General features: G+C 50.0%; 2 protein-coding genes across 2 annotated transcripts in view; one reads left to right on the forward strand and one right to left on the reverse strand.

Moving 5' to 3' along the window:
- Positions 1–26,208, forward strand: part of LOC124297441 (protein jagged-1) — a 65,288-nt gene that overhangs the window by 552 nt on the left and 38,528 nt on the right. The window contains exon 3 of the mRNA XM_046748481.1: positions 3,509–3,730. Coding sequence (XP_046604437.1) covers positions 3,617–3,730 — 114 coding nt within the window. The 5' untranslated portion in view covers positions 3,509–3,616. The remainder of the gene's footprint in view (positions 1–3,508; positions 3,731–26,208) is intronic.
- Positions 4–2,886, reverse strand: LOC124297831 (uncharacterized). The gene has a single exon (XM_046749151.1). It carries the CDS (start codon positions 2,884–2,886, stop codon positions 4–6), a length of 2,883 nt encoding a protein of 960 aa, XP_046605107.1.

Genomic DNA, 26,208 nt, shown 5'->3' on the forward strand with positions numbered 1-26,208 from the left:
GAATTATTTCTTCTTTCCTTTCTTGCCCGTTCCTTTCCCATCCCCTTTGCCCTTTTTGCTGCCCGGGGGCTTAAACGCGTCTAGTATTTCCTGTTGCTTGACCTGCGTGTCTACGTGTATCACATTGGGTTTTTTACGGTAGCGATTGACCGCAGCCGGTGGAGAGAATTCAATTTCCATGTCAGACGCGGTCGAGCTGGAGGCGATCGAGGCGTCGTCCTTATTCTTCGTTATTTTAAACTGCAGGGGTTTCATCGGTTCCTGGAGCTGCGGGACCTCCATAGTCTCCTGCTTTATCGGATACATAGTCACGTAGTATGTGCCGTCCTTTCGGTGAATGTGCAAAGTGGGTGGCAGCTCGACCTCCTCCTCCTCGTCCTTCTTCTTCCCCGTCCCCTGGCTTTTGTGTATCGACGGCGAGCTCCTGCTCTTGTTCTTCAGCATTTTCCCCTTCTTGCTCCTCGACGACGAGCTTCCGGGCCTGCTGTTCGCGTTGCCCGCCATCTTCGCCTGTCGCAGCAGCTCGTTCATGTACCTCGATATTGCCCCGGGTTTCCACCCGAGCCGGGGTTTCAGCCTCCCTACAACCTCGTTCGTGTTCCACAGCCACCCCATATTCGCCGGCACCCTCATCCTCGCGTCGAGGCAGTTTTTGTGCCCGTAGTTAATCCCCGGGTAGGAAGCACCGGCCGTGTAAACGAACTTCATCACCCGTCTGCTCACCTTGACGTACGACTTGGAACCCGAGTGAGCCCGGTCTCCAGCGGGGCCCGGAACCGCGTGCGGCCCTTTCGGCTGTTTGCCCCTGCTGACGGGCCTTGCGCCGCCCCCGGTGCCACCGTTCGTCTTGGACGAGCCTCCCCCGCTGGCGGGCCTCACCTGCGCCGGAAACTTCTTCGACAGCGGGGCCCCGCCCTGAGCCTCGGGGCCGTGGGCCTCCTCCCGAGGCTTCTTCCTGCGGGATCTACACCTCGGCTCTCCGCAGGGGCCCAACTCGATCTCCAGCGGAGGCAGGGGCAGCAGTTCCGACTGTTTGTCGGACTTCTCGTCTTTCTTCTTGGCACGTGTCGAGCCGAATGAGCCGGTTTCCGGAAACGAGGATACCGCTTCGCGGACGACGCCGGTTCGCCCGGCCATCGCAACCGTGTAAGGGCTCGGGAATCCGGAGGTCGTTTTCACCCCCACGGGCTGGTTTTTCGCTGGTGAATTAACGCTCGCTGCGCTCGTGTACGGGGACGCTCTGGACCCCGGTGGCTTCTTCGGGGAGCAGCTGGTGTCGCGGTCCCGACCGAAATACGGGCTCTCCGAGGGATCGGGAAGCCCGAGGCCCGCCAGTCCGGGCACCTTTCCGATCGAGTCGACGAACTCTTGGGTCTCCTTGAACGCCCGCAGCAAGCAATCGATGCCGAGGCAGGGTCTCTTCGTGCAGGAACCGCCATCTTTGCCGATTGCTGCTCTCATCGGCATTTCGCCGCCCCCGCTTTTCCCCTGGCAACCGCAACCAGACGATTTTTTCGCGTTTTCTCCGGCCTGAGGAACGCTGCATGCCCCCGTCATCAGGGCCTCGATCGGCTGTGCTGGGATGCCAGTGTTGCCGGTCGAACAACGATTTGTCGTCGTCTTCGTCGTTATTTGCGCGACGCTGCCACCTCGCTGTTGGCCGTTCCTCGAATAATTTCCGTCGCAGCAGCCACCGCCCCGCAGCCGTGAGCCTCCTCCGGGAACCCACGGCGTTCCGGAACAGCAATTTCCCGTGTAACACGGCATGTTTTTACCGCCGCCGTGATGATCATTTGCCGGAGGGTCGAAACGCCTCGTGCCGACGCAGCAGCCGCCCCCGCAGGCCGCCCCCGTGCACGGAACGTCCCCGGTTATACCTTTCAGGAAGTTTCCCCCCGGGGCACAAGCGCAAGTCGGCTGATTCGGGTAGGCGCGGTACACCAGCCCCCTGTAATCCCGATCGTTCAGCTTCTCGGCGCTGGTTAATTTCTCGAAGCTCGGACGGTTCATGCCGACCCTCGGTGCCGTCGATGGCGCACTTATGGGCGGGTCGAGGTTCGCCGGGCCTCCGTCCCTCCTCGCAAGCTCCTGACAGATCGGAGCCAGCCCAACGACGTCCCGAGGTCTCGGCAGAGGGTCTTCTTCTTGCTCCGTGCCGCCCGGGGGGACGCAGATCTTGTCCTTGACCTGGTTCGCCTTTCGGGCGAGTTCCTCCGGGTCGGGTGGAACCCTGGTGCACTGGAACTCGTCGCTGGACTGCGGACTTTTGAAGAGGAAGGATCGCTCCTGGAAGGCGAAGTGAGTCACGATCGACTTCCCGAAGCAGGAGAGTCTGAGGAATATCGCTATGGTACCCGAGGGTTTGCCCTGGTAGTCGATCAGGTTGTAGGTGTTCTTGAGGGTGTAGGGTTTGGGCAGATGTCCCGCATCGTTCATGGCCATTGCCACTTGGTCGCAAAGACACCCGGACAGCGGTACCTGCGTTTCGCAAATCGGTTTGTCGCCTTTCGGAGGCTCACACGGGACTTTTTCCCTCGTTTTGTAAACACCGATCTTGAGAGGCTGCGATTGCATCGCCTGCACCAAGTCTCGCGGCTGCTTTGTGAAGAGACACGACTTTCCAGCGCTGAAATCCACAAGACCCTCCGCCCCCGTTTTTCCGTCCGAGTTCAACGACGCATCCTGGTCGCTCTGCTTCTTGGCCGTGACGAATTCCGCCTGGCTGATCTCGAATGCTGGAAAGTCGACGAACTTGAGATGTACGGACAAAGGTGCGGTACCAGCTTCCCGTACCTTGTCCGGGCTGAGGTTCAACTTGTCAACGAGCAGCTCCACCATGTAGAGTTGTTCCTCTTTCGAGCCAACGCACGTACCGCACGCGTCCATATTTGCACAGCTCTACGAGCACTAGTCGTTATGTGAATCTTTTCGTCCTCCGCGCGATTTGAGAGAAATAAAAAAAAAAAAAAAAAAACGCTACGGTAATTTCGTTTACAATATTTTTTTTTTTTATCCTTTAGTGGAACATTTCAATTCACGGTAAGACACTCCATTAATTTTGCACCCAGTTACCCAGGGGGACCGCGGTAAGCCGACACCAAATTTCGATCACCAACTGATTGTGATCCCCATATCGATTTCGTTGCTACGGAAATATTTCGACAGAAAAGAATCGCTCTTACCTCACCGATTCCACTCGTCCTATCTCTCACATGCCTAAGTGGGCTGATCACGCTTTGGCTGCCTTCTTTTTGCCCTTTTCACCTTTTAGCAATTTCTCTTTCTTTACGCCCTTGGCGCCTTTCGTTATTTTCTCTTCCTTGACCGGTACAGGCGGTTCCGGAAGTACGTCCTCGATAATGGCGTCAGGTAGCATGCTGTCACCGCACTTGCCCACTAGCATCTCTCGCCCGTCCTGGATGACCTTGATCGACTGATCGCCGCAGAGCGGCGGTGGAACTACGCGTCTCACGCAAAATTCACCACTCTCTTTGTCGTTTTTGAACAGGAAAGACTTCGGCTGGAGCTGGTAGTGCGTGGTGATCGACTTTCCGAAGCACGTGAGTCTCAAGTCGAGGCTGACGCTTCCGGACGGATTGCCGCCTGGGTCTTGGAGATGGAAGCCACCCTTCAGCGTGTACGGCTTTGGCAAATGATCCGGGTCGTTCATCGCCATGGCAACTTGGTCGCAGAGGCACCCGGACATCGGAACCTCGGACTCGGCGATCGGGTAAGTATCGCCCGTGCAAAATACGCCTACTCTAAGGGGATCGGACTGCATTCCTAGCACCAGGTCTCGCGGCTGCTTGGTAAAGAGGCATGATTTTCCTGCCGAGAAGTCGAGCGATCCGTCTTCAGCGTCGGGCGGCGAAGGTTTGGTCGAGGTGAAGTCACCCCTCGAGATCTCGAAGACTGGGAAATCGATGAACTTAATCTTGATGACAAGATGACAATCCCCTACGTCTTTCGTCTTCTCGGGAACGAGTCGCAGCTTACCGACCATCAACTCTAGCAGGTAGAGCTGCTCCTCTTTTCCCCCGAAACAACTCATGTCCGCCGATTCTCTTCGCCCTTCAGCAGAGGCGTTTTTTGTTTCGGTTCTTTCTGCCCTGCTGCTCTCTCTCTGTCTCTCTCTCTTATTAGCGATCTCTAGTCCATCGGTTGCTCGCGATGACCACGAAATTGCGGGGACTGAAAATTTAAAATACCCTCCTGTCAAGTTGACAGATCAAACGCAAGGACCGAGACTGGATACGCGAGAAACAAATGCAGGAAAATAGAGGAGCGAAGAGCGAAGCAATGCCCGCTTGTCCGTGTCCGTGTTTCTCTTAAAGCCACTACCGACACCACACCGAGCCGAAGTATGCACTAATTGGTCCAGGCACACGCACACACCGGAACTCACGAGGAGCTCGCATAGTCCATCGGGGCATTCAGCGGAGGAAGGGAGCGACCTGGACGCCCGACAGCCAGCCGACCGAGCGGGCAGCGAGCGGCGAGCTAGCCGAAGTAAAATTCCGAACCAGACGACCACGCAGCTCGTTAAAATGCTTCTGGGGGTTTTGGACGCAGGACGCCCGGTTAATTGGTGATTAGCGATTAAAACGGAGCGATCCTTTGCCCGCGCAGGAGCCTCTGCTCGACCTGAAAGAACAAAGCGCGGTGTTAGGTATACGCCGAACCGCATCGCTTCTCACCCCGGCCGGCTCTCGAAATCTTCTGGAAACAGTTACAACCGGTATAAACGTGGTTTGATCTCGTGTGGATCGAGCGGCCGGAGTAGCGAGAAGCTTGAGAAGAATGTCGCGTGGTCAGGGTGCATACTGCTGGAAACTTCGATTCTAGTTCGACATCCGTCGCGTGACCTGGTCCGAGCTGGATCACTATCCCTCCCGGCTCCCCGGCCTTGTCATCCATTTTTCGAACGTCAAGCACGGGCCGCGCGAGTTCCTCGAGAGAGTGAGAGAGAGGAGAGAGAGAGAGAGCAGAGAATACGAAATATCATCCTCGACATTGCGGAGGCTAACGGTACCCCAACCCTGAGAACCTGTAAGCCGTGAGCTATTATACACGCACACGGAAACTCGCGATCCGCGCAGCGCAGCGTGTGTGTCTCGAGTAGAGCGTCAACGCGGCGTTTCTAGCTGCGACCGTGAAGAGGCTGTGCCAATTCCGCATCGAAAGAAACCGTGCTCGGTTCCTCAAGTCCGTAGGTATACAAGATACGTGGCCCGCAAGCTGAGCGCAACCTTTGACCGGAGCGCATTTAACGCAGATACGCGAACGGGAGAGAATTTTCAATCCGTAGATTCCCCGAACCCGCTCGAGGATTTTTTCATCCTGCAATCGAGGGTCGATTACCAATCGTCTCCCGGAGTCTCCGATCGATGGAAGAAGCATGATCTCGGTATGTGGTGCACCGGTGTTGTTTTTCGACGGTGATCTAGATCCCGATCCGTACGGGGACCAGGAAGCTGGAGCCGAGAGCAAAATTACCGGTATATATCCGCGGCGATGGACGCGAGGCCTCGTTCGCTTACTCTAAGAGGTCAGAGGGCGATAGCGGTACCTCTTCTCCCGCGAGCCGAGGAGGAGGCCTCACTCGTGCTCCTGCCTTCGGCGGCGCGCTGCGCCGCGCTGCGCTGCACCGGCGCACACCACCCAGCGCTGCGCCGCTCTGTGTGCTGGCTGGGCCCGACGCTGGGCCCGTTCGTGCAGGTCGCTCCGCTCCACTCCGCGCCACGCCAGGCCGACATGGACCCGAGCGCCTGCTCGATGCCCGGTGCTCGAGTCTGTACGGAGCGAGCGACTGCTCGTGCAGCGAATACCCAAGGATCCCGTCGCCCCGGGCCCCGGGCCCCGGGGGATTAGAGCTGGGCACATCCGCCGGGCCCCGCGGAGCGCGATCACCGGTCAGAAGTTCGAGCGACCCAACAACCCCCCGCAGCGCTAGACCAAATTTGTTAAACAACCCGTGCAGCCCAATTTGTACGCTAGCTCGCGTACGCACGTGTGTTGTGACTCGGCCAGAGATGCATTCTTCACAACCCTTGCCGACGTTGCTGCGGCCGAGATGCGTCGATTTTATACACACGGCTCACGCGTGACACGCGTGTGTGTGCGTGTACGTACTTATCGCCTGTGGGATATAACGGTCTCAGGTCGAGGCGTTTTGCTTACAAATGGACGCACGCGGCTTCCAGTGTTTCGGGCTCTCTGCTCGCTGTTATTTAGATCCGTCATATGCGGACGAGTCTTGCGAGTATCGGGTCTTCTCAACTTCGACCACGAATAGGTAGGTACCAGGCGTTACTCCAGCCTCGTGTACACAGCGGCACGTACCGCTGGCTTTGGCGCGAGAAATCTTATTGGAAACAGGATAGATCCAACAACCGTTTTAAGTGGCCGGAGTGTACCTTGAATTTAAATTCACTCGTTACCTCGATATATACTTACCTGTACAAAATCATCTTCGGTATTTATGTGTGTACTAGCTGGCGCATAAACGTCTGCGAGATTGTAATATTTATCAGTCAACGAAGCGATGATTTAAGTCAGAGGTGCGGACGTGACTTAAAACCACACGGACAACTTTCCTATACACTGTCCTCTGGCTGTTTGACCGATTAAAAATGAAATTCGGTACAGCAGCGGTCAAGTTCAACTCATCCGCAACGCTTCCGCGACTGCCCATCGTTCGTGTCTCGAATTCATCACCGACGGCATCCAGCGTTCAGTTTCAATAAAATCCTCCGCAACTCGACTCTCGACAATTTGCTCAAAGTCGTATTCCAACAGGTTCCTGAATATGTATCAGTTTCCAAGTATCGCAGGAATTCTTTACCTATACACGCTGTGAAGGATCATTTCATTGTTTCAAGACGTACGAGAAGTCACGTATCCGATTGAGATCACGTGAAATTTTGCAATCCAACTCTGCTTGCGTGGATATAGTTGAATTTGCTAAACGAATAAGCCGTGGCAAATTGGATCGTTCGAATGTACTGTTTGTCCGTATTTCTTCACGGAATGGAACAACTTGCGTGCATCAGACATTATTCGTCCCAGTTTGGCCTCGTAATTTTCGAAAGGATTATCAACGCGACGTATTTTGCCGTTTAAAATTATACCTGGATTCCGCAGTGCTTTGGTCCTTCCGCAAACGATCACGTTGGTTATTATTACCGTACCTGCAGAACGATTCGAAAACGCATCGAAACATACGTAAATACGGTGAATCAACGTACGTACGGTGGTATAATTTTCCCCGGCAGTTTTTAAGTTGACAGAAACCTTGGATGTCTCCTTAATTCAGTTTTCCTTGCAGTCTCATTCTCTGTAGGTAAATAATATTCTTCACATACGTGGGTAGTATTAGAGGGGGGGAAAAGGACTGGCTCGTCGTGACGTACCGAGAGCTCTGCCGCCTCATCCCAGGACTTAAAACTTGATATTCACATCGCGGATGATCATGGACGGTCCTTCTCGAGGCAGCGGTACAGTGGTATGAGGAATTATTCCGAACTTATCGCTGTGGCAGCTGGCTGCTGCATGTTGCCTGCAGTGGCCGAGGAGTCGTCTGAATCTCTTTGGAAACGCGTTTAGTGGGTAAAAATTTTGCGGGACGATGGCTAATGGGCAGAACAACAGCTACTTAGGCTTTTGCGTTGTTTGTATGAGATTAGATTTCGTGCAACAGGTGCGACAGGATTCGTACTCTTCAGCTCGTGTTCGAGCCCTCGGGCGCCAATGCCAGCGGTGCTCCTTAATGCGGCGGAGTTACAACCACGCCGGTTTTACTTTTTTATTTTTCTTTTTCTATTTATTTCTTCCACCTCCTTCCACCTTCTCGCCTTCCTTCATTTTTATTCTGCGAACCTACGAAGCGTCGATGGGATAAGGCGACGAAGCCGTGAAATAGAAGAATGGCTCGGTGTGTACGCGTACGTGTGTATCACAGACGATTTTCTCCGCGGTTTAATACTCTCGGCTCCCCTGCAGCTCGGGTTCATCTTATGCACTGCGCTACCCTGCATGAGAGAGCTGCTGGCAGGATAAGGAAAGTAATTGTTTCTGCGCGAACGGATGAAACCGCCGACAACGACCCAGACGAGGCTTAGCCTCGGCGAGGAGGAGAGAGAGAGAGAGGAAGAGAAGGAGACAGCGGAATCTGGTGAGAAGAGGATCAACGAGAGACGGAACTCGGAGTTTGTGAAACGCGCAAGCTTCGCGAGGACGTCGCGATTGGATGAAACATAGCGAAATTTAAGTTCGAAGCTCTGCCCACCAGCGGTTCGTTTCAAAGGATCGCACAAATCGGGCGAGCTCTTTTCATTCGGTCGTACAGGTGTCTTTTTTTGCCTTGGTTTTAATTTTTTTATCGCCGTTTCGTATCGCTGCCTGTGTATATAATATACCTGCGTATAATTCCCCCGTAGAAGATTTTCAGATGTAATGCGCGTGTGCCTGTACGTATGTAATTAATGTTGCCATATTAAACACGTGTACATGCTCACTTGACACCTAGGTATAAAAACGGCGGAGACGGCGAGTAACGATCTTACGAAACAAGCGGTGACATTGTTGAGACATTATACGATGAATATACGAAATCCGTCTAAAAGCCAACCGGGACTGAGAACGCTATTTAAAAAATTTGACACGTACGACAGTCCGATTTCACGTGAAATATATTTTGCGGCGAGACCTTTAACTATTCTGCAGCCAACGATCGTCTCACATGTACGATCAGGGTATATTAATAGCTCCGGAGTCGAGACACTGACGTGATAAAAATTGAAACAAAAAATAAATATGAATAGAAAACAACGAACCAAAGGTCAGAATTAGAACTCGTAATAATCACGTATTTACGTGTGAATTTCTGCAGTTTTCTAAGCAGCTTGAAGAAAAATGTCAATTCCAAACGTTCGCAATTTCGTATCAGAGATATTTTTTAGATTTCGTTTCAAGAAACAAACATCACAGGAAGCACGAAGAGTCCGTGAAGAGAAGTTAACTAAACTTGTGCAAAAAGTGAATAAATTATCATAATGAAAGAATTTCTGCGCAATAGCGGAGTTCGTGTTTGCAATTCGAGATCTAGGCGGAGGGGGGATTGCGGGATCTAGAGGGAATAGTGCAGTATATGGGAGCGGACCAAGTGCCGCGGCGTGTTATGATAGGTTGTAGAGGATCGTTGCGGCTGGATATAACAGAGCAATTATATTGAGATAGGAAAGTGGAGGGTTGACCAAAGCGTAAAGTCGGTATTACAGCATCAGATAAGCCGAGCAAACCGTGAAGATGGAGCGCGGGGATGTCAGAGGCGCGAGAGAAAGGGGGATAGTAGATCGAGCGAGCAGCCCGGAGCTGCAATGCGCTCGGGGCCCGAAGGAGAGGCGAGCCTGGTTAGGTAAAATGGAGTCAGAATGAAGACGAGGAAGAAAAAGGAAGAGGAAAAAAAGGAGCAGGTAAAAAGTAAAGATGAAAAATAAAAGGGAGTGGACCGCGCGGAGGTCGCGACCCGCAGCCCGCGGGCCCCAGTGAAAGGCCCAACGGCGATCCGCATCCGCGGGGCCTCGCGTTGTTCTGTGTTCAGACTGCTGGCTGCTGCAGGTTCCGCGCCGTGCTCACCCAACGATGTTTCTTAAGATCGCCTTCTTCTCGGCGGTCTCGCGGCCATTATAGTGCACTTTAAGTGGCAATCGCACGCCAGGGAACAGCAGCGTTGTGCAATCCGTCGCGACCCCGCCCCAATCGCGGGGCCCTGCAAACGTCTCGAGGGCCCGCGCCCCGCCGGGAATTACGCAAAAGCCAGCGGCGCGGCAGCCGCGCGCGCAGCGCAACCCTCGATCTTCTCGCGGGGCCCAGCGCCGGGCCTTACGGCTCTGATCCATCCGCCGATAATTGGATAGATTACGCGGAACCTCCTCCGCCGGCGATAACATCGGCGCTTAAGCTTCTTTTCGTGTCTCGCGGGGCCCGCGGGGTGCGGCGGCACCCTCCTCGCCCGGCTCGGGCCCCCAAAGAAACGGGCCCGTATATCGCACAAATTCGAGCCGGGGACAGGAAGTCCCGGGAGTCGGTCGCACGCCTTGCGCGAGGCATTCTCCGCCGGGTGGCGATCAATCCTCGACCGATTCCCCCCCGCGCCGTCAAACTATTCTGTGGGAAAACGAACCCACGAAAGGATCGGGGCCCGACGAGTCGGCGAAAGAACGGACAAGAACGAATAAGAACGGTGGCGGAAGAAGCGCGGATCGTCGGCGATAAAAAGCGTAAAACCGACGATTAGTCGCGGGGTAGCGCATGCCCTCCGAGCCGGAGGCGCTTCTTCCTTGGGGTCTGGAATCACGGCGTGAGTTCCCCAGCGCCAAAGCTGGCCCAAAATTTTTCCCCGCGTCGTTTCGCGTTATCAACGCCTTATTTCCCCGCGTTAACGACGGGCAATCGTTTGGAAACGGACAGATTAAAGATCGCCGCGGGGAATTATATTGTTACAGACACTTTGCTCGCTTGTTGTCATCTTGTTTTTTTTTTTTCTTCTCTTTTTTCCCAACGATCTATAGCTCGTGCTGCGAGTAACGGCTGATTACTCGAGCGCAAAGCCGATCGACCACTGACGTCGCTGTCAAGGCGTGAAAAGTTTTCGTCAATTTGTTGCAGATATTTCTTTGCCTTTTCCCGCGGTAGGGGTACTGACTTCTATACCAGTAAAACGTCCGTAGTTTAAACCTGGTAAGTGAACGTTCGTCGCTCGCAAAACGGACAATTGCAACGCTTCGTTTGCAGGCAAACTCCATAATCCTCTACGAGTCAACTGTCAGCCACATACTTTCTCACGGTGTCTTATACCATTTTACTTCAATTCAATGCGAAAATAGGACAAGATGATATGCACGGTGATAATAAAATGTTTCACGTCATTCGGAGAATAACGTTTGAATCAGCAATACCTATACCTACATAATTGATTCGCAGCTACGAAACGTATTCCAAAGCGAAATAATCATGAATCGTTGTGAACAAGTAAACGATTCAGAATGAAGGAATAAAAATTTCTCGCGACTGATCCCTTCGATTTTTGGACGAACTTGCGTGGCGTGTTTCCGTGTAATTTTTCCAAATCGTAGCGACAAAGTCCGCCGAGGAGATAGGACGCGCTGGTTCTTGTCCGTGGGAATTTATAACCGTACCGAGAAAATGAGAACCAGAGTTCGACTTGAACGCGTAGCAAATTCATCAAGTCACGCTGGATCACGTGCCGCTGCGTGGACCACCCCGCGAGGAGGTAACGCCGGTTCCGGTCAGTCGAAGGATCGAGGATCGAGGATCGACGAGCGACGAGACGAGAGTCCGTCGGTGCCACCGCTAGCGGAGAAATAACACGGCAATAAATTAAAACTAGGAGAAAGAGGGCTATTAGCGAGGCATTAGCGGGCTTGGCCATGCGTGAAGCGCGAGCTTCGCGTTTCAAACCCAACGCCTGGCAAAGGTACTCGCGGCGCAGGTTCCTCGTACCCTTGAGGAGGCAGCTGGCACCCAATTCGCCAGGTTGAAAACCGCGGCGTGGCAGCAGCTCGGGGGGCGGCGGCGGGGCCCTGTGGAAATTAAGTAAGTAGTTGGCTGCGGGGTACGTGGCAAGCGGGAGGGGGGAGGGGGGGGGGACAGTCAGGGCCGCATGCGCGGGATCGATACATCACGGGCCCCAGCGGGGGGCCCGATAGGATCTCCCATCTTCTGGTTGGTACCCTAGAATTGACGTGTAGTTACCTGGAGCCGCCGGAGCCATTATACCTCTATATCTGTATATCGCGCTTCGTATCGGCTCAATATCTACGAAATGTCTAGCCAAAGCTACGACGTGTGTTCGTGCCGTTTAACCACGGCGGTCGGCGCTGCCTGGCATTTTGTGCCGTCCGCGTCGTACGACGCGCAATCAGTGTACGGATGCTACGGGTACGGGTATATATGTGGGACTTTCTACAGGCAACGTGCGCGCGCTATATCGCTACGGGCATTTAGCTGTGGGAATTTATCAAAAGTTATCAAAATTTATACCGCATCCTCCGCACGTCTACCCGCAATTTGTCTCGCCGCTGGATGCGAGTCATTAGCCCACATATGCGCGCACTGGGTCATCATTTCGGATGAATTCACGCGGTTGTCCGTAGATGTATATATTTATTCACCGCGTTCACCAAACGATTCCTGTAACAACTCGATTCACAATCCGTTTTGTAAGAACGTACACGGACGGTGTTGAACCACGGGGAATATCCACCACCGATCCTTTTTCATTTCTTCGACTCGCACCGCGCGAGCTTTTGGGAGTGGTAATTAACCGTGATGCATCATTCATCGGTAGTAAGAGTTAATTGTTTGAAATTTGGATAAAGTCCACGTCGACTGTAAAGCTGCATTTTCCGATCACTTCTTTTCTGAAATAAGATTATCGATGAAGTTGATTAAACTGCGGTCTGGAGAATTTTACTTCTTTGAAAAACAGTACAAACCAACGCACGATATCACGATTTCTCCCACCTGCCAAAGCTTGCCGATATATTTACGCTGCCTTGAGAATTATCTCCGCGCGAAGAGAGAAAGGGGGGAGACTTCAATTGATAACGAAGTAAAGTGTTTCGGTTGCATGGTCCGTCAAGTGTGACGATGCGTATCCTGCATCTGCACATCGAATCTATCCTCTAAAATCACTGAAGGCTTCGTTCGGACCGTATAAGGATTGCGGGATGAACAAAAATGCTGCCTGATCGTTGAGATAACTGCTTTTGGAAGATCCACCAACGCGAAGCTCACCGTTTACTTTACTCGAAACACTTCGTTCAACCTGTCCGACGGAGTGAAATATACCGGATTGTTTTCTCGTCGAGGCGCATGTTTCAAATGACGTTGTTCCAACCGCTCGCCTAGCGATTGTGGCAATTTTTGAAAGAACGGCGGCCCTGCAGGGCTCGTATAGTTTCGCGTTCTGCATTACCGGTCATTACACTCGTCGGTGAAATAGAACGGCGCCCGAGGCAGCCGAACATACCGCGAAATTCACTGGCGAACTTCCCGAGTACAGTAGCGCACATTTCGCCGATTACCTTACCTGGAACAGTTCAGGTCCGGGTAATGACAGGCATAAAGTTCTGCCATAAAATCAAATAATTATCGTTACGGGTTGAAATCGAAGTCCGAGAGCTGCCCGATGCGGAGTAACGCGGTGCTACATCGGCTAAATAATCAAGTGCAATTCGTCTTCCTCGAGGATGAAGCAACGATAAATTAGTGTTTAAAATGGAGCTCAATCAGTCAGACGTGAATATATACACGTGTCCATACCTCGAACCGCAGCTTCTATTTAAGTAGAATCGAGCAATCGAAAATCTCCGGGAGTCCGTTCGCTCTTATAATATGTATATACAGTCCGTTTATTTCTGTCCAGATTATAAATCGCACGGTAATTTCGTGTTTGTATATGCGTGCACTTTATTACGTTTTATTTTAATTTTTTGCTCTCTCGCTCTCTCCCTTTTCTAAAACTTATCCGTGAGAATATTACGGCTTTACCGTAATTCCTAACGCGCGTCATGCGCGGCAGCTGCAGATTATATGCGGCAGCTATTATTATAACGCTATGATTCTGGTATACCGTTGAAAATAATGGTCTCGCTTTATAATCGTTAAGAGGACAAATTCACGCCTGCACGGCCGGAGCAACTCGTGTTAATTCTCGATGCTACACGAGACGATTTTCCTATAATAATTACTCTCGAGTCAAGCCGCGCACGTGTAATTATCAGCTGGTCAAGTTGTAAAATCGAAGCTGATCGTTACGGCCGGTCGACTCACTAATTATCACAATTATACTACACGTTGACCGGGTACGAAATGATCTCGCTCTCTGATGATTTCAATTAATTAACAGCGACGGAAAATTAGGGAAACGCGCAAAGGGCGGGCGCCTCGAGGCATAAACGCCGGTCCAACGTCCACTTCGTCTCTGACTGCGGCTCGTAAAATCCGGCCTCATACCGTCCTAGTATCCGTATAATATAAATATAGTGCCCATTAGGTCTATTACAGTCTAGCAGTAGGATGCACAGGTACTCTCCAAGTAAATCGCGATTCACGAGATGACTCTGGGCCGGGGAGTGCATGCCGTGCACATGCCGCGTGCATGCTGCACGATGAAGAGAGAGAGAGAGAGAGAGAGAGAGAGAGGAGAGAGGAGGGAGGAGAGGGCATTCCCGGTTGTGGAAAGGAGACGGGAACACGATCGCATCCTCGGCTTCTCTTCGCTTCGCTCGTCGTCGTGATGTACCTACAGGGTGTCCGTCCCGCTTTCGGTGCGGAGAAGAGCGAACTTTGAGACTTCCGGTTATCGGTTGCGAGAATAAATCGACGTTGCGCAATCGATCGCCGGCCCCTGCGGGTTAGATTTACGGGGGTCTCGCGTTTCCGGTAGGAGAATACAATATTTCGGCGCTGTACGCAACGAGCAGCGGCTGCGAAATGGGCCGGTGATTAGGCCTGATCGACCGGGCCCAGCATGTGGAAAGAATGAGGCCCCTGGCAAACGCGGCGTATCGAATTGGTTATTTTATTGCGACCCCGAGCGACCCCCGCGCGTTCTTATTCCGTGAGCCACGCCTCGGAAACCGAGACGCTAACTCGCCGGGACCCCAATAAATGCAATATTAATGATCTATCTCATTCGAGGCTGGCTTATTAATTATATTGCCTTCGACGAGTCGATCGATGATGGTGATCATGATCATCAGCGTGATCAGGATTACGACGATGTATATAAATAAATAATAATAATACAAGATACGAGAAATAATAATTGTGGAGAAAAAAACCTGCCGCTTTTTACTTTACAACACAGATGCCCGAGCCCTCTAGCTATCTATACGGTAATAAACTTGTCTCTGTATACTTTGCTCAAATAATTGGTATCCTAACTATAATACTGAACGTGTCGCGACAAGTCTGCGCAGAGTTAGCGCGCGATACGAGTCTACGATTTTCAAGATGGTGCAGGTTACACGGATTCCTTTCGCGGCTATAATAAAAAGAACTCCTTATTTCGTATCAATTTATTTAATCAACTCGTCTAGCGTTGTACAAATTGTATACCCGCAGTTGGCTGTAATCTGCGTGTATTATACATTAGTATGCATCGAATTGGGCCCGATAAATTAATTTTTAGTCCTGTCGACAGCCTGATTATATGCCAATTTAATACGCGTATTACTTTCGCAACTTTTAGACGTAAACTATAGAGTTAATAGTTTGAAATTAAACACTTTTATTGAGTGGTTTAGTAAGAAAAAAAGAACGTCAAAAAAAACTGCAATTCCGATTTCAATCGTTTGTTGCAACCTGCAAAGTTGACAAGAATTTCAATTAATCGATAGCTTCGACCGTGCCAAAGGAAACCGCAAGAACTGTTTGTCTCGCGGAAAAAACTAAAAAATTTTAGAATAATCGAAGTAACGGTTCACGGGTTGCCAGCAAATGGATTTTATTGGCTGCCGAAGTTATTCTCAGAAAATTAGGCACGCTGTGAAAAAGAGTCTGTCTTTCATCGGCGTGTAAGTGACGATCTTTTTACATCGTGAATTCGAGTACGTCGAATGAAAAGGTTTATCAAGGTGTAACGTGCAACTCCCACAACCGTGTCGGTAATTACCGCGCATGCTCCGTGATTCGAAATCGGCAAATCCGGAGACGCTTCGTCGATCGGTCACGTGAGCCAAGTATAGCAAGGTCAACGAGGGTGGAAATCGGGGGAATAAGGCCTGGCTAATCAGCCGGAGAGATCCCGCAGCGTCCAATTACGCGACGCAAGTCACAAGCGGTGCTCGCTGGTGAACAAGTCCTCCGGGTTCCGACCTGGACTCCCCTCGCGTGTTGGTCCTGGTCGCATGTTCCTCCATCCCGACAGAGAATGAGAAAAAAAGAGAGAGAGAGAGAGAGAGAGAGAGAGGAACGGGGTGTTTCGTTATCACTTATCAACAAAGTGTGACAAGTTTCCAGTTCAGGATGACATCGTTTCGGGCAGCGAATCGCTAAGCATGCCGGTCGTTTTCACGAGCAAAGACCTCGCGTCGCGTTGGTTGGTCGGTGGGAAAGAACGGATGCCGACCAACCCGAGGCTTTCAGGGGGATCGAGAAAAACCACAGTTACGAATGGAAGAGCGTCGCGGGAACGATACGGTGAGTAATTATGAATCCTGCGTGAAGATGCTGTGACCAAAGAGCTCGTGCCAACAGCCGTGACCCTCTGCTTCTCTCTACCTTCTCTCGTTTCTCTCCTCCCTGTGTTACGGAGTTAACTTAACCGGTAACACCTTCTCGGATGATTTCATTCCGAGAGCAACGGACACCTCCTACTCTGCAGTGGAGGAGATCGTTATGGCGAGATCCCTCCGCGATAATATCGTATCGTCTCTCCATCTTGGAACGTCTCAGAAAATACTCGCGGTTGTACGTATAAACGCTGGTTCGTTAAGAAAATTTAGAAATACAAAATAACAAATTGGCTTCGCTTGAGTATATATAATTCCAGATGTTTCGCTAATTATTTGGCGATGATTTCGTCAGGATGAAGAATAATTAATATCTCGAAGCAGTTGGCATTTTTGCGGTATATTAACGAAAATATCTCTGGACTATTTGATTACACGCAAAATAAATCAGCTTCATTTTAATTGAACATTTCTTTTTTAACGATTCCGAGAATCTGCTTATTAATTTTATACGAAGTAGGTATGATTGGGCAAGTGAATTTCATCAAAATTGAAGAGAGTTTTAATGATCTTACGAAATTATTTCGAAGAGATTACAGGTAGGCGATAATCACTGTCTGCGAGTTCCTTTTTCACGAGCACAGAATATTCTTTGATAAAGTGCATTAAAATTTTGCGGGGAATGATCTCGTTGCTGCAGTGATGAATCCGAATGATTGAAAAGTTGCTTTGAATAATCGAGAGTTCGTGCCGATTTGTCGCGGTTAATGCATCGGAATAGGTATCGCATAGCGAAACAGCGGGTAATCTCAGCTAATACGGTGTTTCCACGTGGAGGGCAGAGCTAAGAGCCGCGGTATTAACGTGTGAAGTCTGGTTAAATTGTGAAATCCGTACAACGAACGACGAGCGAGTGACTTGGCGTGTAACGACCAGGTACATGACCGTGATCACTTACCACATTTACATGATGATGCGGTCCGGGAATCGTAATTTATGCAAATAATAGCGGCTAGATAATTCATGTAGATTAAACCTCGTTACTTATCATAACTTATCACGTGCCAAATCCCTGTGGGCGAAATCATCCCGCGGGCCCCGAGTCTTCGGAACACGACGTTCGACACCCGCTCGAGGTTCGACAGTAGCGCCCGTAGTTGAATTTGTGATGGAAAAGCGAGGGATTGCAGGACCGTTAGACCCGTAGTTTATATGGGTGCCCGTTTCCGCCTCCCATAAATATCCGCAAACTAAACCGCCGCACATTAATTGCGACACGTCGATTTAGTCCGGGGGTCATTGATTCGGCGTGGCAGCTGTTTCAATCGAGTTGTAACGCAGCATCGGCGACAGCTCGTGGGACGATCGAATTGTCATCTTGTTGGTCGGACGAGTCGGTTCCTCGGCGGCGATTCTTGTACCAACCTACCTCCCACGATGCTCGGTGAACCTGTGTTACTCTATTTTTCGGTAAGAAAATAATTGGTATGAAATTCGGGGAAATCACGTCGCCTACCTCGGATCGATCGGCCGCGGCTCGCTGCATTACTATTAATTAATACGAGCTATCGGCCGGGCCGATTGCCGCTATAAAAATTGATCCAACCGTGGCCGGATCGCACCGACTTAATGGGACATTTACCGAGCCATTAATCGCTTTGGGACACCGAAACCCCGTCCGGTTCCCGCACACTTCGTTTACCCCATCACGATCAGCCGGACGCGAACGCGTGACACGGAATTAGGCGACGAATCCGATCGCCTATCCGAGAGGCATCACCTTCCGCTACAGGGAATCGGAGTCTCGTCGAATCGGGTATATGTATGGGCGAGAAGAAGGAGCAGTTCCGTGTTGCCATCGAGCCGGGATAACTCGAGGTCGGCGTGGCCGAGAGAGCTGCCTAGAACCTAGACTCTGGATGCTGGATGCTGGATGCTGGAGGATGGCGGATGGACCACCTACCAGCGTTGATCCGATCTCTGTACACTGGTTTGTTCGTTCCTAAGTTGGCCTGTCTTTCTGGTGGTTGGTTCGCCGGTCGTTTGGTGCTGCAGCCTCGCGACCTCCTGTTCCCATCAATAACTCTCATAATATCTAATTAATCACAAATTATCTAGATCTACGGTTTGTGCCCGAAGGAGAAAGCGATATGGAGTTGAGACGTTCGTCGGCAGCGCTCGTTGTGCAGGTATACACGGTATGTTGTTACATCTATACCTGTGGGCATCGTGCACCTAATACGAAACCGATACCTTCTTGTAAACTTGTGTGCGCCGTGTCGGCCGGAAAATATACGCGATTTATATGAAAAACCAGACGCTCCACCTCGGAGGAACGACATATGCGATGAAGAATGTCGCGCGTATCACGCTTAATTCTCGGAGACACGCCGACCGTTACGTTTCTTACTACTTCCACGTGTAATCAGCTACGATAGGTACGGCAATAAGTGACAAAAACTTGTCGGTCGTACGTTGAATTGCAAATTTCGAGATTAATTAATCGCGCTAAACAAATTTTCAGAGATTATTAAAGTACGTAGCTTTTGTTCTTGCAATGGCGGAACAAACACTTCTCGGATGCTATTCAGCGTCCAGCGTTCCTGCGATCAAAAAATTTCGGACACTGATGAGATGCGACGATAATGCGGGCAGAGTCGAAGTCGATTATTTTTGACACAGCTTCCGTGTCTCCAATTTCGCGAACTGTACGTGGCTACGAAACAGAAAACGAAAAAAAAAAATAAAAAAACTATTGCCTTTTAAGAAACTTTATTCGTCAATGCTTCGAAATTCTAAAAATGTCGAAACGAACATACCTACTTGTATAATCGTGCGTAGAAGAAGAAAAAAAAAATAAATAAAAAAAGGAAAAATCCTCCTCGGTGTCAAGTTTAAGGCTCGTGTCATCCTATTTTATCGTGAGATTAGGTAAATACGGCGTAAACACGAGACGCATGACGGTTTCAATAAATGAGAAAACGCTTCAACTCGCGTCAAAGCAGCGGTAGCAAGTCGGGTCGGATTGCGTAATAAAATTGGATATAAGTTACGAAGAATCCAGTGAAAATCCCGACTCCTCGGTCTCGTCTCGTCTCGTTACGCTCAGTCAGTGAAGTTATTGTGCATCAGCGTCCGCGCGAAGAGGGAGCATTTAATTCGAATCCTGATTGGAACGACGGCTGGAGTCCTCCTCCTGCAGCCGGGGCCTTTTTACTCTTCAGCTCGGACCCGTTCGACGGAACGGGCCTCTCGCTGCACCGATGATAGATTTGGCGCCTAGCTGGCCGATAGCCCTTATCAATTTGGTGGAATGGGACAGGGGTGTCTAATTAGTAGTATCGCAACGCGCGTGCACGAGGGCAGCGAACAAGTGCACTTATCGTGATTTGTCAGCGGGCCATCCTTCGTCTCCCGCCCTCTCGCCGCGCTTCGGATCCTCAGGACGCGGTTTGGTCGACGCACGAGCGTCCTGCGGGGAGATAGAGATAACACCGACGTTTTCGTCTCTATCTGTCGAAACTCGAAACGCCTCCTCTTCCCCGGCCGTCCTCTTTCCGGCGACGCGGTCAAGGTTCCGTGTGTTCCGATTTCTTTCAAACGCTCGTCGTCCTTCTCCTCTCGATTCTTCCCCTCGTTTTAATCGGTATTTTTGTTCGTCGTAGCCGCGCCTCGGCGCGCCTTGCGCCCGAGTGTCGGATTCCTCATTACAGTATGTCACTCTTTGTAACAATCCGTGTTTGACGCGGCTGATCTCCGATAGCCGCACATGCGTTGCAACGGCTGAACCGGCGACGCGATCGTCGTTGAGAAAAGTGAAATTTGGGTCCTCGTGCGGAGGAAAATTATGGCCGTTTTATTGCCGGCCGCGTACCGCGGACGCCTCAGAATTTCGTCGCCTCGAGCCTCCCGGTCGTAGATTACGTGTTTATAGGTAATTTCATTATTTCCTGTCTTACGCCACCGAGGAATTCCAATCCGAAAGTATCACCCTTCGGCCGGGCGAGCTGTATAAACACCGGGAATAATTCACATCGCCACCGAAAATGCCAATTTCGCTCCGCGTATAAGGCCCGAAGACAGACCGCACGAACCCTGGAAAAAATTCCGGTGTCACTCTTCGTTTCGGGCTGTGACTCGGATTATAATCCGAAATCCAATTAAACGGTATACGTGCGACACGTTGGCGCATACGTGTAGCCTTTATTTGTACACAATGGACATAGAGCATACGTCCTGCGGTCGGGGTATCTCCTCTTTTTCTACGTAATCTCCTCCTTTTTCATTACGGCGGAAGACGTGGCGAGGAGAATGTACCTCCTGGGCGGGCCCGATGTGTCGGGCCCAGCTATCGGCTGGGTCGGGGCCTGGGATCTCGAAGGTTCGTGCGTAAGGTGGAGGGCCCGATCGGGTCTAGCGCCTCGGGAATCGGGCGAAGGGTTCGAGGGGTAGGGCCCGATAGACGGGGAGAAAGATAGAGCGGCCCTGGGTCTCGGTGCGACTCCGCGTTTCGGCAACCTCCCGATAAAAAGAGAGGACGTCAACGAAATAAGAAAAGCGAGTTAATCGAATAAGAGCGAGGCGCTCGTGGTGGGCAGGTATCCGTGGATGTAAAGGCGACCGGAACGAATCGTTTCGACTGAGATATCCGCCCCTCGCCCCTTCCTCGCCCCCAACGAACTCGGCTCGGATACTCGTTGCCTGGCCTTGTTATAAGCGAGCTTTTTGTCAAATGTACGGATTAAACTCGTCCTGCGGGGATCAACGATTTTCGATCCAGAAACCGGCGTTCTCGGAAATGGCACGAGTTCAGGGTACTCCTGAATCGAAATTTTTCATGGGAACCTTTGCCGACTTTGTGAATAGTTCGGATTTATATACTCGCACGAGTCTTCGCCGAAACGTATTCGTCATCAGCAGAGGCGTGCGTCCAGATTGTATAACGCGATATAGCCGCTTGCCACTTGGCAATAAATCGAGAAGCAGGGAATAATTCACACAAAATAGATCCTTATCTTGTTGGGCAAACAAATCATATTCGCGCCGAAGATGTGCAACCGCAATTTTTTTTACCTGTCCATGTTTTTACCGCCTCTGGGTGTATTGCCGAAATTTCCTGCGGAGATATTTCGGTACTTTTTTTTTTCTGTTTGAATGATTTTATTTATTTATTTATTTTTTTGTTTTTTTTCTTTCATTCTTATTTATCTCTTTATACTTTTTCCACACGGAGGTGAGTGATATACCGAGCCGAAAGGCTGCTTTATGCGCGGCGATGCCATGACTGCGGCTAGCTTTTATTTATACAGCTATACGGGATTGGTATTACCGTAGGTAATAGGTGTAGAGTGATTTACGTTCTAACGAGAAGAGATATGCCCAGCATTCGTAATGTACCAACAATAAAATACGATATTAAGAACGCGCTGACGTTGCTATATTACTATTACTGAAATCCACGTAATTGGGCTAATTCGCGTAGATCCGGTCTGTAGCGGTGGTAGGTATAACATCGTCTCCTCAGCCACGCCGTCAGCCTTAATCTCAACCTCGAGCTTTTTTCTCGATAATATTATTGCGGTATACATTTGCACGTGTATACATATATATATACAAACTGTAACTTTCAATGGAAAACTTAGCAACATAAAAAACGTTAATTATATTTCTTAAGTTTCTATGTAACGGCGGATAAAACGAGTTTCGTACCTTTTATACGTATACCTGACCGCAGGGCATCTCCGTGTCTCGTACACCGGCCGTTTGCCAACTCCCGTCACGTTACCGCAGAAATAAATTGATATACACATCGGCTCTTTCGCGATACAACGATTATTGTAATCTAAAAATCTGAAATCCCTCGGATGTTTTCTCTCGAAATTCCGCCATGCGAGCCCGCGTCGACGGTAAAGGTGGTTTTTTTGTCTTTTTGTTGAAAAAATCAGCGGCGAATCGAACCGCACAAAAATGCATCCCATAACGCGAACCTCGTGAGCGATCACAAGGCAATGCTAATGGAGCTGCACGGGGTGCAGCAGTTCGCATATACTCGAGGCCCTCGGATAAAAGGACTAGCTGAAGGAGCCGGGAAGGCGGTGCACTCGTGTTGGACATGCGGTGAACCGCAGAACGTTGGCCAGAAAAACGACCCCGAACCGCGAGCTCGAATGAGCGCTCGGTGACTTACTCGAAACATCGCATCGCGGCGCTTCTCAAGCTTAATTACCTCATACCGAGCTTGCATCTCCACCTGATGATGGCCGACAACCCTTCTCGACAACGAGGAGATCACTCGGGACGAGAAGGCATCCCGTGCTTCAACGCCAAGCGGGTTTCTTGCGTCAAACTCGGTGTTGGAGGTCGGATATTCTTATGCGCGAATTTACCCTCCCCCTCTGGAATGAAATGACAGTGTTTCAACGTGCACTTTGCGCGTTCGGCTTCTCCACCAGCCGTAGATCAAGGGTTCAAATTATGATCCTGATAATTTCATCTAATAAAACAAGCGTTGTTCGTAGCGAGTCGCGCATCAAGGCGCCTGATGACCGCTACGCTGCTTCTTGATGACAGCAAAAATTGTTCGTATAATAACTGCAATATCATCAAAATTATCCCACGACATTCCGGGGAAAAGTTTTCAAGTTATTCTGCGGAACAAAGTTCGCGAAATATCCGATGGGGGTAAAAATATAACTACAATATTGAATTTAAAAAAAATCCTTATTACACAGAATTTGATAATGGTGAAAGTCCAAATATGAAGAAGGAAGAATTAGAAAGATCGGAACATAGAACATGGCAAACATCGGATCCCTCTTGATGACACAGCATCGTATTACAGATTATCCATTTTACTGTATCACGTTTCGAACTTTCTGTATGTCTGCTTGGTGTGTTTAAAATTTTTCGATACTGGAACGTTTCCACACTTTTAAATTCTACGAACAAGATTTTCGCGTCAATGAAAATTCATCAGCAATTCTAGTTTGTTGCACCAACCCGAATTAGTTTGCGAGGGAAAAATCTCTGGCCCCGGGATGATTGTCCGCGTGAATAAATATTCATCTATGCAGAAGAGTACGTGCCAAGCGAAGATAATAATATTTTACAGGCTTGGCTTGAGGCAGGTTAACGTGTACACAAGATACATTATCCTGCGGGGCAGTACCTGTCGATGCTGCGGCAGCGGCGGCAACGGCAGCAAGCGGGCAGCCATCCAGCCTTTACTTTGTAATTTGTATCTATTTATCGTGACGCAGTCGTCATCATACGCGGAGGCGAGTCGTTTGATCGAACGCCGCAGTGATTGCCTCGACTGATATCTGCTCCCGCATCTCCGGCTAATGATTATTAGCTATAACGTACCTCCGCCCCCCTTCATATATTCATACGCATCGTGCGTCGCGGAGCCTCGCTGTAGGCGTATCGAACCAACGCTTTTCACTCACCTGTGTGATCCGGCGTGGGTTCTAGCCGCCCGCGCCGCGCCGCGAAGCGTAATCAACCATACCGCATTTTTATTAATTAAAAACACAATTTCATTTCACGTATGCGCATAAATTTTCAGATCTGCTTCGCCTCCTCTTACGAGGATAATTTATGTCCCCGGTGGAAACGGGGATGAACCTGGTCACAGGTTATATACGATCCTGTTTCGGAAGATTTTCTCTAATACGGATGTAATTATTACCGCTCGAGTATTTGCTTAACCGTTTTGGTAGAAATTAGCCGCAGCGTTGCGGCGTCGAATTCCCGCACCGGTCCGCGGACAAAAGGTACAGGCATTATTAAATAAAAATTGTAGTGAAAAAAACTGTAAGATTCTTAAACGTCATTGGAGTTTGAATTCATACGGGTTCTTGCGCGTCATTGATCAACCTGAATTACATCTTGAGGCCTCGTGACTCGCGTAATGGCAGAAACTCGTTCAGAAAATTCTTTGCCTTCGTGTTGTTCGGTAGAAAAACGTGATCTGGAAAGTAGAAACGGGCACGTACGTATAATGTACAATGCTATACCTACCAGCCTCGTACCTCCGTAGTATATACAATATCCAATACGTATACACGGTGAAGCACAACAGAGCGGCGATCCGGCGCACCAGCAATCCGTTTCTCGTCTCGCAGTCGGCAACAATTCCGATTCAATTTCCGAACCCTGGTCCAGACGCAGCCGCTTGAACTCCTGGCTCTAATAATCCAAGTATACAAACTCGTTTCTAATCAAGCTCTGTGAAAAATTTCGATAGATCCGAGCGAGTTGAAGCGAGATAAAAAAATGAATGAAAAAAACAACCACAAATAAATAAAAAAAAAAATGTATCACGGAAATCATAAACGAGGATTGAAAAATTTCGTCGGCTCCTCCCGCAACGGCAAAGGACGCACCGCACACCTCCGGATTTTACTCCGTCGAATGTTGCGTGACGTTCGGTCAATGCCGGGCCATGCACGGCCATAACTCCGCTATCGGAGCACCGAGAACGCGAGCGATATGCCCACGTGAAACGGACCGTCGATATAATTAATAACTGGCAGCGGATATCGGCGCGCCCGATATTCGGCCTGTCGACCGACCGACCGATCGTCCTGCAGCCTGACTTACGGTTCCCGATGCCCACAGCCGGCTAGGTGCCCGAATCGATTATATCCGTATTTCATCTACCGATACCGCGAGTGTGATGGATTTCACGTTCTATATCGTCGGAAATAGAGGAGATGGAAATTAATGATCCGGCATTGCCGCTTGTCCCAGATTTCGAGCCACCCGAGTCGGTATCTTGTGCTTCTCCTGCCGCCTGGACGAAGTCACGGGTTCCTGGGAATGTTAAATACGTGATATGTTTCTCTATTAGGTCCTCGTACAGCGCCAATTGATCGTGCTCCGTATTCGATACGGGACAAGCGTATTGAACACCGGCACTGAGTGTTGAATATATTTTATATTCTAACGAGTTTTCGACATCTTGGGCAGAATTTTTTCTATGCAGCCTTATTTCTCAAGTAATCTGTGTTCCGGTCCCCTTGTAGCGTTAAAGTCGACTCTTGCCAGAGGACAATGGTCCAGGAAATATCGCAGCGAGATAAAGACGGGAGAAGGGTTGTCGGGGCGAAAAATATGTCTAGATTAGAACAACAACGGAGATGCGCGGTGGAAGCAAACGAGAAGCAAGTGGAACGGAGAACCCTGAGTCAGGAGTCACGAGAACTGCAAAATTGAAAAAGACAGATAAGGCGAAAATATTGTCAAGATACAGCAGGAGTGTACGGATGCGATAAATACCATAGAGATTTGGAAATTTCTACATTAACGAGATAAGATAGAGTAAATGTCAGTCTTACAAACAATAGAAGCAAAATATTTCAGACTACACGTCAAACGAAACGTTGTGGTAAATATGAAGCGTAGAGGTCAAGAGAAAGACTGAATTAGGAAGAAAATATTGATGGGAAAAGAAACGAGAAAGTACAGAAGTAAATCATTTATATTAGCTCAAAATTAACTATGCGTATGATGTGACAGCTTGTAGCAAAGGACGTGTAAATTCTCGAGTACGGACTCGTTCGTGAAACGGCTCGAAAGCCACTTTGCGAAACGCGACCGTGTGTGGATATACCGCAGATAGCAATCTGCGCGTTTGAGGTATCGGCAGAAGGAGGGTTAACTGTTATGACTGCGCCGTAAAAAAGGGGAGGAAAAAAGCGACACAGCGTTCGGCGTTCATTGCCGATCGAGGCGGCGCATAATGCCTGCGCCGCATTTCCGTAGCCACACCATAGAATCCAGTTGCGGGAACGGGACAAGTGCGCTTCGACAACCCTCCTGAATCGTTCATACGCACGCAGCTAAGCTTACTCGCTACAGTGCCGACGACCACGTGATACTCGAGCCAGACGGTAGCGTCTATTGTTCACTTACCCCAGGGATTTCGCTCTAGTGATCCACT

This window comes from Neodiprion virginianus, chromosome 2 (assembly GCF_021901495.1).
Source record: "Neodiprion virginianus isolate iyNeoVirg1 chromosome 2, iyNeoVirg1.1, whole genome shotgun sequence".
Taxonomy (NCBI): domain Eukaryota; kingdom Metazoa; phylum Arthropoda; class Insecta; order Hymenoptera; family Diprionidae; genus Neodiprion; species Neodiprion virginianus.

What these genes read in the sequence shown, in the direction of transcription:
- LOC124297831 (XM_046749151.1), bottom strand. Translation starts at nt 2,886, where the DNA reads ATGGACGCGTGCGGTACGTGCGTTGGCTCGAAAGAGGAACAACTCTAC.